The sequence below is a fragment of the Rhinoderma darwinii genome, chromosome 2 (genome assembly GCF_050947455.1).
Source record: "Rhinoderma darwinii isolate aRhiDar2 chromosome 2, aRhiDar2.hap1, whole genome shotgun sequence".
Lineage (NCBI taxonomy): Eukaryota > Metazoa > Chordata > Amphibia > Anura > Rhinodermatidae > Rhinoderma > Rhinoderma darwinii.
Genome location: NC_134688.1, coordinates 222,522,367 through 222,539,154, shown reverse-complemented (window position 1 = coordinate 222,539,154; position 16,788 = coordinate 222,522,367). Strand labels below are relative to the sequence as shown.

Sequence of the window (16,788 nt, the reverse complement as noted above, 5' to 3'; positions counted from 1 at the left end):
TTCTGTCTGCACGGCTTGCCTCTGCATATTGTCTCGGATCGAGGGGTCCAGTTCACCTCAAAGTTTTGGAGAGCACACTGCTGTCTCCTCGGTGTAAAGTTCGACTTCTCTTCTGCCTATCATCCCCAATCCAATGGGCAAGTCGAGAGGATTAACCAGATAATGGAGAACTTTCTGCGTCTCGTTGTTTCCAGACGGCATGATGACTGGGTGCAGCTGCTCCAGTGGGCAGAGTTCTTCTATAATAACCACACTAGTGAGTCCACCACCTTCAGTCCGTTCTTCATCGTCTACTGCCAACACTCTCGTATACCTCTTCCTGTCTCTACTATGTCCCAGGTGCCTGCAGCTGACTCTACCTTCAGGGACTTTCTACAAATATGGCAACAGACCCGATCTTCTATTCTGCTGGTGGTGGACCGAATGAAGAGAAAGGCAGATACTAGAAGATGGGATCCTCCTCAGTTTCTTCCAGGTACGAAGGTCTGGTTGTCTTCAAAGAATATCCGGCTTAGGGTGCCGTCCTGCAAATTTGCTCCTAGGTTCCTCAGACCCTTCGAGATCCTGCTACAGATTAACCGGGAGTCTTACAAGCTGCGGCTGCCTCCTACCCTCAAGATCCCTAACTCCTTCCATGTCTCCTTGCTGAAGCCCGTGGTCATGAACCGCTACTCCAGGACTCTTAGTTCCACAGTGGCTCCTGGCCACAGGGTTAATAACTTCAACTATTTCATATGGACCAATAAACCCAGGAGCAAACTTACGAGACTACTTTCAGTCGCAGATTCTTAGTAGAAAACCACACCTTTTGACCCACACTAAATACAAGACCCACTGTACATTTCTTGTCAGCATTATTCTTTTGAATAACTTCAATTGAATCTGAGCCCAAACAGTTTATTTGACTTAACTGTCACCTCAGGGTTATCACTAGAAGATACGGAAAATGAACCAAAATGAGGATGAAAACCATAATTACAGAAAAATGGCAAGGTATCAAGAGAAACATTATGACGTTTATTTACAGCAAATTCTGCTAGTGGAAGATACGAGACCCATTCAGCCTGATTGTCTGCAACATAATACCTAAGATATTGTTCCAAGGTTTGATTAAAGTGCTCGTTTTGACCATTAGTCTCAGGGTCAAAAGCAGAAGAGAACAATAACTGTACATCAAGTTTCTTACAGAAAGCTCTGCAGAAGTTAGCCACGAATTGTACACCTCTATCAGAGACAATATTTTCCGGAATACCATGCAGACGGACTACCTGATCAATTAACAATTTAGACAGAGTTTGGAATCAGGAAGTTAATGCAAAGGAACGAAATGACTCATTTTACAGAACCGATCCACAACAACCCAAATGAGAGTTTTCGTTTCAGAGGGAGGCAAATCGGTGCTAAAATCCATAGACAGATGAGACCATTGTTTCTGCCAAACAGACAATAGAAGTATCTGTGTATAGATGTTCAGATAGCACTAGTTTTCTCAGGTGCTCGGAATAGGTTCCCAACCCAGTTGAAGGAATGGAAAGAATTGTATTCGGCACACTTATAGCAAGAAAAAGTGAATTTTTATTTTGGTTTGTTTTTTTTATCTTGATGCCAGTGGCTATATGTGCAACGTTTCGGTCGTTAGACCTTCATCGGGCACTAAGCCGTACTGGGGACTGTTTTCACGAAGCTGGCGCTTGGTAAATAATGGCGGTTTTTACCGCATTACAATGGAAGTAGTTCACCCATAGGACGAACTCGAGGAGACTTAGCGTGAGCGCAGATATCGCAAGCAGAGACATAGGAACTCACATCACAAGACAAAGAAGGCCACTAGTAGAGCGGCAAGACTTTTTTTTTAGTACCCAATTATTCCTGGATGACCACACAAAACCGAATCATGTAACGCATTGAGCAAACAAAGTCTGAACTGAGGAGGGACAAATAATCTTCTAGCAGGAATGTTTTGCACATTGAGTTGCTGACATTTTTTAATCTCAGTTACGAGATCAAGCGATATTGCAGAAACCACTATCCCCTTAGATAAAATAGTTTCAGGATGAATGTCGGGGACATGTGAGGAACAGAAACTTCGAGATAATGCGTCAGCCCTGACATTTTTAGACCTAGGACTGTAGGTTACAATAAAGTCAAATCTGGTAAAGAGCAAGAACAAGGCACTCAAGATAATCCAAAGAAGTGTATTTGATTTATTCACCAAGCATAAAAACACTTGCAACGTTTCAACCCATGAATGGGTCTTTATCAAGCATTTGCTTGATAAAGACCCATTCATGGGTTGAAACGTTGCAAGTGTTTTTATGATTGGTGAATAAATCAAATACACTTCTTTGGATTATCTTGAGTGCTGCAATTCCTTTCTTCGATTACTTTATGTTTGCATCGTTTTTTGAACATCCTTTTATTTTTCTAGGACGTTACAAGGCTTAAAACTTTAGCAGCAATTTCTCCAATTTTTAGGAAAATGTCAAAAAGCTATATTTTCAGGGATGAGTTAAGTTCTGAAGTGGTTTGGAGGGCCCCATATATTAGAAACCCTCATAAAACTCCCAATTTTGAAAACTGCACACCTCAAAATATTCAAAACAGCATTCAGGAAGGGTTTTAACCCTTTAGGTGTTTTACATGAATTGAAGCAAAGTAGAGGTGAAACTTACAAATTAGATTTTTTTTTTTGCCAAAATTAATTTGTAATACATTTTTTTCTGTAACACAGAAGGTTTTAACCGAGAAATGCATCTCAATATTTATTGCCCAGATTCTGCAGTTTTTAAAAATATCCCACTTGTGGAAGGCAGCATGCTACTGGACGGAAACACAGGCCTCAGAAGCAAAGGAACACCTAGTGGATATTGGGGCCTTCTTTTTATTAGAATATATTTTAGGCACCATGTCAGGTTTGAAGAGGTCTTGTGGTGCCAAAACAGTGGAAAAAGTGACCCCATTTTTGAAACTACACCCCTCAGGGAATTTATCTAGGTGTATAGTTAGCACTTTGACCACACAGGTTGTTTGCTAAATGTATTCAAATTAGTCTGTGAAAATGAAAATCAACTTTTTTTCCTGGAAAAACATAGAACTTTGGAATTTTTGCAAGGAATAAAGGAGAAAAAGCAACCCAACATTTGTAAAGCAATTTCTCCCAATTACGGAAAATTTTGGAGCGCTGATTTTACTGGAATGATTTTCGGCGCCATGTCGCATTTGCAACGCACTACAGAGACCTAAACAAAGGAAAACCCCTCAAAAGTGACCCCATGTTTTTTGCTGAATTTATTGGATTTCGTCTGTGAAGATGAAAATCTAATTTTTTTCTGACATTTCTTAAATTACTTAGAATTTTCTAATTTTTATAAGAAATAAAGATGAAAAAGCCCCTCAACATTTGTAAAGCAATTTCTCCTGATCACGGCAATACCCCATATGTGGTAATAGACTGCTGTTTGGACCCACGGCAGGGCTCAGACGGGAAGGAGTGCCATTTGGAATTTGCAGCTCAGATTTTGTTGAATTGGTTTCTGGGGCCCATATCCCATTTGCAGAACCCCTCAAAGAATTAAATTAGAGGTGTAGTGAGCATTTTGATCCCTCAGGTGTTTTATGGATTTTATTAGGATGGGGCCTTGAAAATGAAAAAATATTTTTTTTTCCAATAATATGTAGATTTAGCTCATAAGTATTAATTTCCACAAGGAATACAGGAAAAAAGAAACCCCAAAATGTGTTACACAATTTCTCCTGAGGGAAATACCCCATATGTGGTTATAAACTGCTATTTAGATAAAACGGCAGGGGTCTAAAAGGAAAAAGCAGTTTAGTGGAGATTTTACTAAATGGATTTTTGGCACCATGTTGCATTGCGCTGAGATTTCAGTGAAACCCCCAGAGAACTGACCCCATTTTGGAAACTACACCCCTCAAGGAATTCATCTAGAAGTGTAGTGAGCATTTTGACCCCAAAGGTTTTGCAAAAATTAGTGCACAGTAGATTTTCTACAGATATGCCATTTCAGTGTCCAATGTGTTGTGCCCAGCTTGTACTACTGGAGATACACAACCCATAAATTGTTAAGCGGTTCTCCAGAGTACAGTTAGGCTGGATTCACACATGATTACAGTACGGGACAGTTGTCCTGCAGTTGTCCTGCAGCGAGGCAGGGACTCCTAGCGTTGTACATAAGTATGATGCTAGGAGCCCGGCTCCCTGCAGTGTGTTCGGTCCGGAACTTGCAGCCGAAATACGTTCCGTCCATTACGGACGTAATGTGCTCGTGTGAATCCAGCCTAATACCCCATATGTGGTCATAAACTGCTTCTTGGGCACACTGCCAGGCCCAGAAGGACTGCCATATGGCTTTTGGAGCGCAGATTTTGCTTGGTAGTAGTTTTGTTTAGTGTTTTACTGGTGTTTCAGTTAATGTGGGGGCATATGTAAGCTGGGCGGAGTACATTAGGTTATATGTAAGCTGGGCGGAGTGCATCAGGTCATAATAGGATGATGTAATAATGGGGTAAATTAATAATAAAATTAATTATCCATGGATAGTGACGTCCGCTTTGAACCAATCCTTTTTGTACAGGCCAGTTTTTAGGGGGCACGAGTCGCACTTCGAAAGGGTGTCCATGGTGTTGTACAAAATATTCGCACTCCAGCATTGCCTAATCTTTGACTCCTTCACTAGCCCCATATGTAGCACAGACCCCAAAATGTCATAGTTTCCGCTGCATTTGCAGGGTCTACCAGTGGGGGCTAGCGAATGATGACGTGGGGTTTTAGGTGAAGAACTAGAACTGCTGCACATATAAATTGGTCTGGGCCGTCATTTTGCATTATAGTGTTCCGAGAGTCATAACTTTTTATTTTTCCGTTGATTTTTATGGGACGAACTGTAGTTTTTATTAGTATCATTTTGGGGTACATGTGATAATTTGATCAGTTTTTATTAAATTTTTTGGGAGGTGAGGAGACCAAAAAACCGAAATTCTCTCACTGTTTTTCATACATTTTTAACCGCGTTGTCTGTGCAGTATAAAAAACATGTTTACTTCATTCTGCGGTTTGATATGATTATGGCAATACCAAATTTATATCGTTTTTATGTTTTACTACTTTTACACAATAATAACACTTTTTTTAATTAAAATAACGTTTTAGTGTCACCATATCCGGAGATATTGGTTATTGGTACCATGTTGGGGTGCATGGGACTTTTTGATCACTTCTTATTCTATTTTTTTGGAAACAACGTGATTAAAAAAGGAAATTTGCCCATTGTTTTTTATTTTATTTTTTTACAGTGTTCACCATGCGGGATAAATAATATGATATTTTTATAGGTCAAGCCGATACGAACGAGGCGATACCTATTATGTATAGTTTTTTCGGTTTTTTTTCTTCATTTTTTTCTAATTATAAAGAGCTTGATCAGGGAAACAGGGCGATTATTGTTTTTATTACATAAAACGTTTATTTATTTATCTAAAACTTTTTTTTTTTTACACATACTAGGGGACTTGAAGATCTGATCTTCTGATCCCCAGTACAATACACTGCGCTACTTATGTAATGCAGTGTATTGTAAGGGCAAAGCCACACGTGGCTGAATTGCTCTTGAATTCCGCTGCGGACGCTCCGCAGCGTTAATCCGCAGCGGAGCTGTTTCTCCATTGCCTTCCACTTCTTTTTAGTAGGCTTCGTTTAGACGAGGCTGAAAATCTTGCTGCGGAGCATAGGCTGCGGTGCGGAATTTGGTGTCCGCAGCATACAATGGATGTTGCGGACCAGTGGCGGACTGGTTGCGGACTCATGGCGGAAGTTCTCCATTGACTTCAATGGAGATTCTAAATTCCGCAGTGAAGTCCGCAGCTGTCATGCACATGTTATGTGTGCTGCGGATGTGTCTTGCTTTTTTGACATGACATTTCTTCATTCTGTCTGGACCTATGTATTTCTAGGTCTACAGCCAGACTGAGGAAGTCAATGGGGCTCCCGTAATTACGGGAGCGTTGCTAGGAGACGTCAGTAAATAGTCACTGTCCAGGGTGCTGAAAGAGTTAAGCGATCGGCAGTAACTGTTTCTGCACCCTGGACAGTGACTACCAATCCCAATATACAGCAACCTGTAAAAAAAATAGAAGTTCATACTTACCGAGAACTCCCTGCTTCTGTCTCCAGTCCGGCTGCCCAGGATGACGTTTCAGTCTAAGTGACGGCTGCAGCCAATCACAGGCTGCAGCGGTCACATGGACTGCCGTGTCATCCAGGGAGGTCGGGCTGGATGCCGAAAGAGGGACGCGTCACCAAGAAGTATGAAATTAGTTTTCTTTCACTAGGGAAAGTGCTGTCCCGTCTCTCTATCCTGCACTGATAGAGAGAAGGGAAGCACTTTTACCGCAGTCCGCAGCAGCTAGTCCGCATCAATTTACTGCACATTTTGGGCAGATCCGCCGCAGAATCTGCAACGCAGATTCTGTGCGGCATTGATGCGGACAGTTGTGGAGGAAATCCGCCACGTGTGGGCATGCCCTAACTGTCATTATACAGCTGACAGTTAAGCCTATTACATCCTGCCTTGGGCAGGACCTAATAGGCTCCCGTACCTGGCTACCAGGAATGCGTTGCTAGGCTTCCTGGTTGCTATAGCAACCATCAGCACCCCGCAATGTATCAATCACTTAAATGCTGCTGTCGCTATTGACAGCGGCATTTAAGGGATTAAACGGCGGCGATCGGAGATAACTGTGATCGCCGCCGTTGCAGCGTGATGTCAGCTGTATATTACAGCTGAAACTCGCTGAAGATGAAGCGCGCACAGCTCCTGTATGTGGTATGTGATCCAAATTTTAAATAAGTATATGTTAGAAATCTGTAAGATTTCCTACTCTATAAATAAATCAATAAAACAAATTAAAAGTGGACAACACCTTTAAGGGTCCAGCTCTTTTGGACCATGAGGACACAGCCATTTTTTCATTACTTTATTCTGTGAGCCAAAACGTTTTAATTCTTAATTACTTCTGCACAATAAAAACTATTAAATAGTTTTTGTGTTGCCATATTCTAACAGCCATTACTTTTTTATTTTCTCATCAATAGAGCTTCACGAGGGCTTGTTTTTTGTGGTACAAGCAGTATTTTTTATTGATACCATTTTCGGGTACATATGACTTATTAGGTTAGGATCAAAAAAAGCTATTCCGCCATTGTTTGTTTTGTTTTAATTTACGGCATTTACCGTGCAGGATGACTTATTTGTCATTTTTATAGAAGGGGAATGAATGTGTACTTTTTTTAGATTTTATTTTTTCCATAATAAAACACTTTGTAAGGGGGAAAAAGTTATTGTTTTAAGATTTTTTTTTTTTTTCAGAACATTTTATTTAACTTCTTTACATTTCATTTTTGGTTCCACTTGTGGACTTTGACATGAAATCACTTGTATGTCTGTAGTGGAATGTATAATGCCTGTCAGTGTAAAACTGACAGGCATTCTATTAGGCCCTGTTTCTAGCAGGGCCAAATAGGCATTCACAGATGGCACACCTTGGGGCCTTCTTAAGGCCCCTGCTTGCCATGGAAACCCATTGGAACCCCGGGATCGCATTGCGGTCAATAAAAATTGTGTTCTAATGGTTTTACTGCAGTAAGATAACTCACCTACTAATGGACTGCAATGTACTGCCTTGTTTTCCTGTGATTTACTAATGTATGTCTGTAGTTGAAATTGTCTGTAAGTCAGACTCACATGCAGTCAAATAACCATGCTCGTGGTGGTTATCTCCTGCTTGTTTGACATTCAGTACACTCAACATGAGGTTATTTTCCTTCTCCCCTCCCCGTAAAACTGTACGTCACACATCACATGCCTCTTATCTCCACTACTCCCTCTTCTTCCCTCTTCCACCCTATCTCTGGAGGGATTGTGTTCCACATGCTGGGCAGCAGAGCTGTGTCTCAGTAGCAGACAGTGAGTTAGTACAGCACTACCTTACACCTTGTAATAGAGGGGAATGCAGGCACAATGAAAACAACACTGCTGCACAAAGCTTGGCGAAAAAAGGAAAAATTACTATTTCCAATCTATGGTGGTATAATCTTGTGACCTCGTTACTTTTCTGTATTTTTTACAAGCTTGGGAAACCACTTTGTTTTACAATGCTGTTGAGTTTATGGTAAAAAAAAAACTTTAACTATTTCATAAAAAATACCTGAATGTTCAATATCTTGGTAATCTATCCTGTACCATTTCTCCCAATCTGAGGGATTTTCTGAAATCTGCAAGAAATAAAAGTGTTATATTATTAGAAAGACCAGAGATACCAATATATTAACAACAGTGAATAGAACTCATGCTGGGGCTTCATGACTACTTTTGTTAATTTGTCAGTGGCGGTAAAATCGGATCAAACTTCAATATTTCTTTAAAAGCAGGACAGAAAGATAGTTTCCATTCTCTGACAACCATTCCTGCTATTTGATGCTCTATGAAAAAAATTTGAATACTGTGTTAAAATACAACGTGTTATTACTTTAGACACCTTAGGCTCCCTGGACATGGGATGCAAATACTGCGGGAAAAATGCAGAAGATTACAGTACCATCCATGTGGATGAGATTTGAACCAATCTTATCCACCTGTTGTGGAACATTCATTTTGTTATGGATCTTTACAGCGGATATTACCATTTTCAATGTGGTAGGGATGAACCCCATGGTGAATCCGCACCAAAATCTGCATCTAGCACATGCAGATTTTGCTATGGCCTTTTTTCAGCATTTTCACAGCATAAGGATGAGTTCATACGTAGCAGTTTATTCAAATTTTGTTGTGATTTTAAGAAAACGACATAAAAAAAACAGTGCAAATAAAACTGTGACTTGTAAACTCATTTTCAGCATGATGTTTTCCCCCGTAGGTTGCAGCTTTTGCAGCCAACACCAGGTGTGAATCATAAAGGGCAGAAAAGTACCATATTTTTCGAACTATAAGGGTATGTTCACACGGCTTATTTTCTGAAGTTTTTCAGGCTGTAAACAGCCGAAAAATCGGAAGCAGAACGCCTCCAAACATCTGCCCATTGATTTTTACATAGTTACATAGTTAGTACGGCTGAAAAAAGACACATGTCCATCAAGTTTAACCAAGGGACGGGAAAAGGGAAGGAAAAATTTCTACACATATGAGCTAATACTTTTTTGTTCTAGGAAATTATCTAACCCTTTTTTAAAGCCATCTACTGTCCCTGCTGTGACCAGCTCCTGCGGTAGGCTATTCCATAGATTCACAGTTCTCACGGTAAAGAAGGCTTGTCGCCTCTGCAGGTTGAACCTTTTTTCTCCAGACGGAGGGAGTGCCCCCTTGTTTTTTGAGGGGGTTTAACAAGGAACAGGATTTCACCATATTTTTTGTATGTGCCATTAATATATTTATATAAGTTAATCATGTCCCCCCTTAGTCGTCTTTTTTCAAGGCTAAATAGGTTTAATTCTTTTAATCTTTCCTCATAAGGGGAGATTCACACGAACGTTGCGTTTTTGCGCGCGCAAACAACGCAGCGTTTTGCGAGCGCAAAAACCATTTGACAGCTGCGTGTGTCATGCGTGTCTGATGCGCGGCTGCGTGATTTTCGCGCAGCCGGCATCATAGAGATGAGGCTTGTCAACGCCCGTCACTGTCCAAGGTGCTGAAAGAGCTAAATCTTTCAGCACCCTCGACAGTGAATGCCGAACACAACAGCGAAAAACCTGTAAAAAAAAAAGATAAAGTTCCTACTTACCGAGAACTTCCCGGCCGTTGCCTTGGTGACGCGTCCTTGGTGACGCGTCCTTGGTGACGCGCCTCTCTTGACATCGGGCCCCACCTCCCTGGATGACGCAGCAGTCCAAGTGACCGCTGCAGCCTGTGATTGGCTGCAGCCTGTGCTTGGCCTGTGATTGGCTGGAGCTGTCACTTGAACTGAAGTGTCATCCCGGGAGGTCGGACTGCAGGAAGGAGACAGGAGTAATCGGTAAGTTAGAACTTCGGTTTTTTTTTACAGGTTAATGTATTTTGGGATCGCAAGTCACTGTCCATGGTGCTGAAACAGTTTAACTCTTTCAGCACCATGGACAGTGACTATCTCCTGACGTCGCGTACCGATAATTTTTTTGCCGGGATCGGCCAAAACGAGTTTGGCCGAACCCGGTGAAGTTCGGTACGCTTGTCCGGCTTCGCTCATCGCAAAGACACTCCGTTTGGATGTTCGGAAACAGAAAAGCACGTGGTGCTTTTCGGTTTTCATTCATCCTTTTCACTGCTGTTGCGCGAATCACGCTCGTCCCACGGAAGTGCTTCCGTGTGGTGCGCGTGATTTTCACGCACCCATTGACTTCAATGGGTGCGTGATGCGCGAAATACGCAGAGTTATTGAACCTGTCGCGCTTTTTGCGCAGCAGACAAACGCTGCGCAAAAAGCACGGACTGTCTGTACTGCCCCATAGACTTGTATTGGTCCATGCGTGCCGCGTGAAAACCACGCGGCCCGCACGGACCGAATACACGCTCGTGTGAATCCCCCCTAACTTAAATTCTCCATGCCCCTAATTAGCTTCGTTGCTCTTCTTTGTATTTTTTCCAACTCCAGAGCATCCTTTCTATGAACTGGAGCCCAGAACTGAACTGCATATTCTAGATTAGGCCTCACTAATACTTTGTAAAGTGGCAATATTACATCCCTGTCCCGTGAGTCCATGCCTCTTTTAATACACGACAATATCCTGCTGGCCTTTGAAGCAGCTGTTATTTCGTTTATGATTTACAAGTACACCCAGATCCTTCTCAACAAGTGAATCCGCCAGTGTAGCTCCCCCTAGGACATATGATGCATGCAGGTTGTTGGTACCCAGATGCATAACTTTACATTTATCTACATTAAACTTCATCTGCCAAGTGGACGCCCAAACACTTAGTTTGTTTAAATCTGCTTGCAATTCATGAACATCTTCCATAGATTGAACTATATTACATAGCTTGGTGTTATCTGCAAAAATAGAAATAGTGCTATTAATACCATCCTCTATATCATTAATAAATAAGTTGAATAATAGTGGTCCCAGCACTGAACCCTGGGGTACACCACTTATTACCGGGGACCATTCAGAGTAGGAATCATTGACCACAACTCTCTGGATACGGTCCTTGAGCCAATTCTCAATCCAATTACAAACTATATTTTCTAAACCTATAGTCCTTAATTTACCCATTAGGCGTCTATGGGGGACAGTGTCAAATGCCTTTGCAAAGTCCAAAAACACTAAATCCACAGCGGCCCCTCTGTCTAGACTTCTGCTCACCTCTTCATAAAAACAGATTAGGTTAGTTTGACAACTTCTGTCCTTAGTAAAACCGTGCTGGCTGTCACTTATAATACTATTTTTTGTCACATAATCCTGTACATAGTCCCTCAATAGCCCCTCAAACATTTTCCCCACGATGGATTTTAAGCTTACTGGTCTATAATTACCCGGGGAAGACCTAGAGCCCTTTTTGAAAATAGGCACCACATTTGCGCTGCGCCAGTCCCTTGGCACTATACCAGTCACTAGAGATTTCAATGGGAAAAACAGTGTTCTGTTCTGACAGGCCGTTTTTTTACGCGCCCATTTTGAAAAACAGCCGCTAAAAAGACGTGCATGTGACTTCTTGGGATGTTTTTGGAGCCGTTTTTCATAGACTCTGTAAAAAAAAAAGCTCAGAAAACGGGCATTAAAAACGCAGCTAAAAACGTGACTTTGATTAAAAAAACTTCTGAAAATCAGGAGCTGTTTTCCCTTGAAAGCAGCTCCATATTTTGAGAGACGGTTTTTATTTTGGGTGTGCACATACCCTTAGACACATTTTTTGTTCTAAAAACTGATCTGTAATCTTCTGGTGCGTCTAAGGGTATGTGCACACACAAAATCACGTGGTGCTTTTCTGTTTGCAAACATACTTTTGACTGCTGTTGCGCGAATCACGAGCGTCCCACGGAAGTGCTTCCGTGTGGTGCGCGTGATTTTCACGCACCCATTGACTTTAATGGGTGCGTGATGCGCGAAAAACGCAGAAATATAGGACCCGTCGTGAGTTTTACGCAGCGGACTCATGCTGCGCAAAAATCACTGTCTGCACTGCCCCATAGACTAGCATAGGTCCGTGCGTTCGTGTAAATCCGCCCTAAAGCTGACAGGCATGGCCTAACAGGCATTTGCTGAAGACAGCCCTGGGGGTCTTTGTTAGGCCCCCGGCTGCCATGGAAACCTGACGGCGAACCGCGATTTCTTTGTGGGGGCGCCGATGGGGTGACAGAGCGAGCGAGCTCCCTCTGTCAAACACATTAGATGTCGCTGTCGCTATTGAAAGCGGCATTTAATGGGTTAAACTGCCGGAATCGGAGCGCACTTCGATTCCGGCAGTTGCAGCAGGAGCCAGGCTGTGTATAACAGCCGTGCTCCTGCCGCTGATCACGTGTGTACATTGTCAGTACCCGCGCGATCACAGGACGGATATATCCGTCCTCCTGCGCGAACTAGCAGCTGCAGAGGATGGATATATCCGTCCTTCGGCGTTAAGGGGTTAAAGATTCTGTGTGTTATCTGCTCATTGAACAGTCACATCTTACACATGTAGTGTCCCAGTACACTCCCTACTTCCATAATAGGAGTAGTTGTCGTATGATAGTAGGTTTGTCACAATGTAATAGTACTGTGTGTCAGTATGCCTCTGTTTTGTCATGTATTTCCTGTGCATACACTGTGTATATTATCATTTGCTGCCATCTATGGTTGACCCACTGTAAGTGCATGTGAGTGTAGGATTTCAATTACTACTGAGTCATAACAAGTTTTCCCTCCAGAAACTTCTAGTATTCTGTGGGTGGAGACTTTAGCCCAGCCTACCTCTTAGCAGAGGGCAGGAAAAACAGTGCAGACGAGTTCTGGGGAGTCTAGTGTGAGGTGCCAGCAACCCATGCTGTGCAAGAGATGGCAGGGAATCTACAGCTACCTACCTGCCACGCCTAGGAGCTGCATGGTGAATCTCACGGCCCATGCAAAGCACAGATATTCACCAGTCCATACAGAGGGGATAACATATACATTCCTATCGCATCCGAGAAGGAGAGAATCTATCTGCCAGAAAGGAGCAGTTTCAAGAGGAGCCTCTCTGCAATCCTGGACCTTAAAGTAGGCCTCTGGTCAAGTCCAGTCCTCTATGGTTTCCAAGCCACGTGTCTTAGGTCCGCGTCCGGCTGTCGGATACCGCGGCCCAGTAACCGTGAGTAACTACATTTCCCTCAAGTCACCCGCCGGGAGCCAACTGGTGCAGATCCCTTTTGTAGCCATAATAAGGACTGTGTCTCCCCCAAAACCATAAACTGCATAATCTGAGTAGAGTACAGTGTCAGCATCACCCCTCACAAGCATATCCCTGCAAGTCCGCTAACAAGGGGTCCTCCTCACATGCACACTCCAATATACTTGTAATGAGAGACTGCATTGCTGTGAATTATTGCTGCACTTTATGGAAGTTCTCCTCAGTAAAGAGACTTTTGGTTAGCAGAGGACCGTGTCTGATTTTGCTTTCCATTTTTTGACAATTGACTTTGTGTGTGTCCTAAGAGAGGTGCCCAGGGTAGGACGCCACTGCCGCGACCGTGACATCACTAATAAACCAGCCATTAGGTGGACTACTACCCCCATCAGGTCCTCTCATAACATCTGCATCCTCTGGGATACCACACACACAGAATTTTGTAAAATCTGACTGTTAAGTGAGAAAATACCACAGATTGTTTGTAAACATATTACAGTAAATCTGTGCAAGTACTGATCTGCAAGGACTTCTAGCCTCACTCCTCCTGTAAACGGAGCAGCCAGAAGAGCAGATTCACCACCATTAACCCCTGCCTTTCCACACCTCTGTGAGTTCAAGGGAGGGCTCTATAGCTGCCAATATGTTGTGTCACTGTGGCTGGCATTGTATTGGGGCACTGTGACTGGCATTGTGGTGGGGTACTGTATCTGTGCCATATTGCCTGAATATTATCCATAGGAAATGTACAGTTAATGTACAGTAGAAAAAAAAGTTCTCTTTTCTGCTTTCAATTATGAGTGCGTCTTATGGTCCAGTGCGTTCTATAGTCTGAAAAATATGTTAAATATAGAAAAGATTTTTCTTCTCTTTTTTTAATTCACTCTTGGTTGTCTCTTAAAAAAGTCATTATAAAAAATGGCACATGTAAATGTACCCTTAATAAAATTATAATTTGGCCTTTGTCCACATTTACACGGCAGTACTTAGGTCAGTATTTTGCAAAAGTATCTGTGAGCTAAAACCAGGAGTTAAAAATATACAGAAAAAGTATAACGGAAAGATTTGTACCTCCTCTGTGTGGTTCACAAAATACTAACGTGTAATAAATGTGAACTTAGTTGTTATAAAAACTGTGCTGTTCATTATACACTTTGTCAAATAAATCAAAAGTGAAGGTTTTATGGAAGTGAAGGTTCCCCATGTATACTGTCCATCAAATGGTCTGATTCTCTTGGGCACTTTTACTGTACCAAGAATCAGCTGTCTCTCTGAATTCATCATCAACAAAATTCCCCTGATTGCTACCAACTGTCTCTTTGGGGCATGGCCCCACGTGGCGTATTTCTTCCGCAACTGTCCGCATCATTGCCGCACAGAATCTGCGTTGCAGATTCTGTTGCGGATCTGCCCAAAATGTGCAGTAAATTGATGCGGACTGGCCGCTGCGTATTGAGGTGAAAGTACTTTCCTTCTCTCTATCAGTGCAAGATAGAGAGAAGGGACAGCACTTTCCCTAGTGAAAGTAAAAGAATTTCATACTTACCGGCCGTTGTCTTGGTGATGCTTCCCTCTTTCGGCATCCAGCCCGACCTCCCTGGATGACGCGGCAGTCCATGTGTCCGCTGCAGCCTGTGATTGGCTGCAGCCGTCACTTAGACTGAAACGTCATCCTGGGAAGCCGGACTGGAGAAAGAAGAAGGGAGTTCTCGGTAAGTATGAACTTCTATTTTTTTTACAGGTTGATGTATATTGTGATCGGTAGTCACTGTCCAGGGTGCTAAAACAGTTACTGCCGATCGCTTAACTCTTTCAGCACCCTGGACAGTGACTATTTACTGACGTCGCCTAGCAACGCTCCCATAATTACGGGTGCACACACGTAGTCACCCGTAATTATGGGTGCACACACGTAGTCACCCGTAATTACGGGAGCCCCATTGACTTCCTCAGTCTGGCTGTAGACCTAGAAATACATAGGTCCAGCCAGAATGAAGAAATGTCATGTTAAAAAAACAATACGCTCCGCAGCACACATAACATGTACATGACATCTGCAGACTTCATTGCGGAATTTAGAATCTCCATTGAAGTCAATGGAGAACTTCCGCAATGAGTACGCAACCAGTCCGCAACATCCATTGTATGCTGCGGACACCAAATTCCACACCGCAGCCTATGCTCCGCAGCAGAATTTTCCGCATCGTCTAAACGAACCCTACTAAAAAGCAGTGGAAGGCAATGGAGAAACGGGTCCGCTGCGGATTAACGCTGCGGAGTGTCCGCAGCGGAATTCCAGAGCAATTCCGCCACGTGGGGCTTTGCCCTTAGGGTGTAATCCTGGGTTGTGGCAGACATGGATGAAACCACGCCCACATGTGGTGGCCAGTGGCTGTACGATTTTGCCTGTAAGGGCTTATTCAGACGAACGTGATATACGTCCGTGAAACACGCGTGATTTTCACGCGCCTCGCACGGACCTATGTTAGTCAATGGGGCCGTTCAGACTGTCAGTGATTTTCACGCAGTGTATGTCCGCTTCGTAAAACTCACAACATGTCCTATATTTGCCCGTTTTTTTGCGCATCACGCACCCATTGAAGTCAATGGGTGCATGAAAACCGCGCACGGCACACGGAAGCACTTCCGTGTGCCGCGCGCTATGCGCGCTACAGTAGTCAAAACTATGAATGAAAACAGAAAATCACGCAGCCACGCATCATATGCTGCTGACACACGGAGCTGTTATGGACCTTTTGCGCGCGCAAAACACACACGTTCGTGTGAATCCGGCCTTACTCTACAATTTGTGATAAATTAGTGCTAAAATTAGCACCTTTAGTGGACAAAGCCGATATGTAAATAGACCCTTACATGATACTAGAACATCGTCAAATGGTGGCTTATTGCCGCAATTACTACAAAATCACAGTAAAATTAAGCTTTTTTTTTTTTTGCAAAGTCGTAGCAAAACTGCTGCATTTCGCTGCAATTTCATGAAAATCGCCACAGCATGTGAATATACCATAAGAAATGTTTTAGATCGACACATTTAACATCATCATTTCAGAGAACAACAAGCAGATCAATCTGTGGTGAGTTGTGGCGCTGTGTAAAATGTCATTCATTTCAGCTATATCTGTGACATCTGTTGGCTCATAATAAACAACTTAAAGGGTATGTTCACATGGCCTATTTTCGGCCGTTTTCGGGCCGTAAACACCCGAAAAATCGGAAGCAGAATGGCTCCAAACATCTGCCCATTGATTTCAATGGGAAAAAAGGCGTTCTGTTCCGACGGGCAGTTTTTTTGCGCTGTCGTTTTAAGAAACGGGCGTGTAAAAAAAGCGGCCGCGAAAAAGAAGTGCAGGTCACTTCTTGGGATGTTTTTGGAGCCGTTTTTCATAGACTATTGAAAACAGCTCTCGTTTTTCAGACGTTTTTG

At 42.9% G+C, this 16,788-nt stretch overlaps 1 protein-coding gene across 1 annotated transcript in view; it reads right to left on the bottom strand.

Moving 5' to 3' along the window:
* Window positions 1-16,788, bottom strand: part of LOC142741794 (uncharacterized) — a 659,023-nt gene that overhangs the window by 197,421 nt on the left and 444,814 nt on the right. Inside the window, exon 83 of the mRNA XM_075851126.1 lies at window positions 8,224-8,290. Coding sequence (XP_075707241.1) covers window positions 8,224-8,290 — 67 coding nt within the window. The remainder of the gene's footprint in view (window positions 1-8,223; window positions 8,291-16,788) is intronic.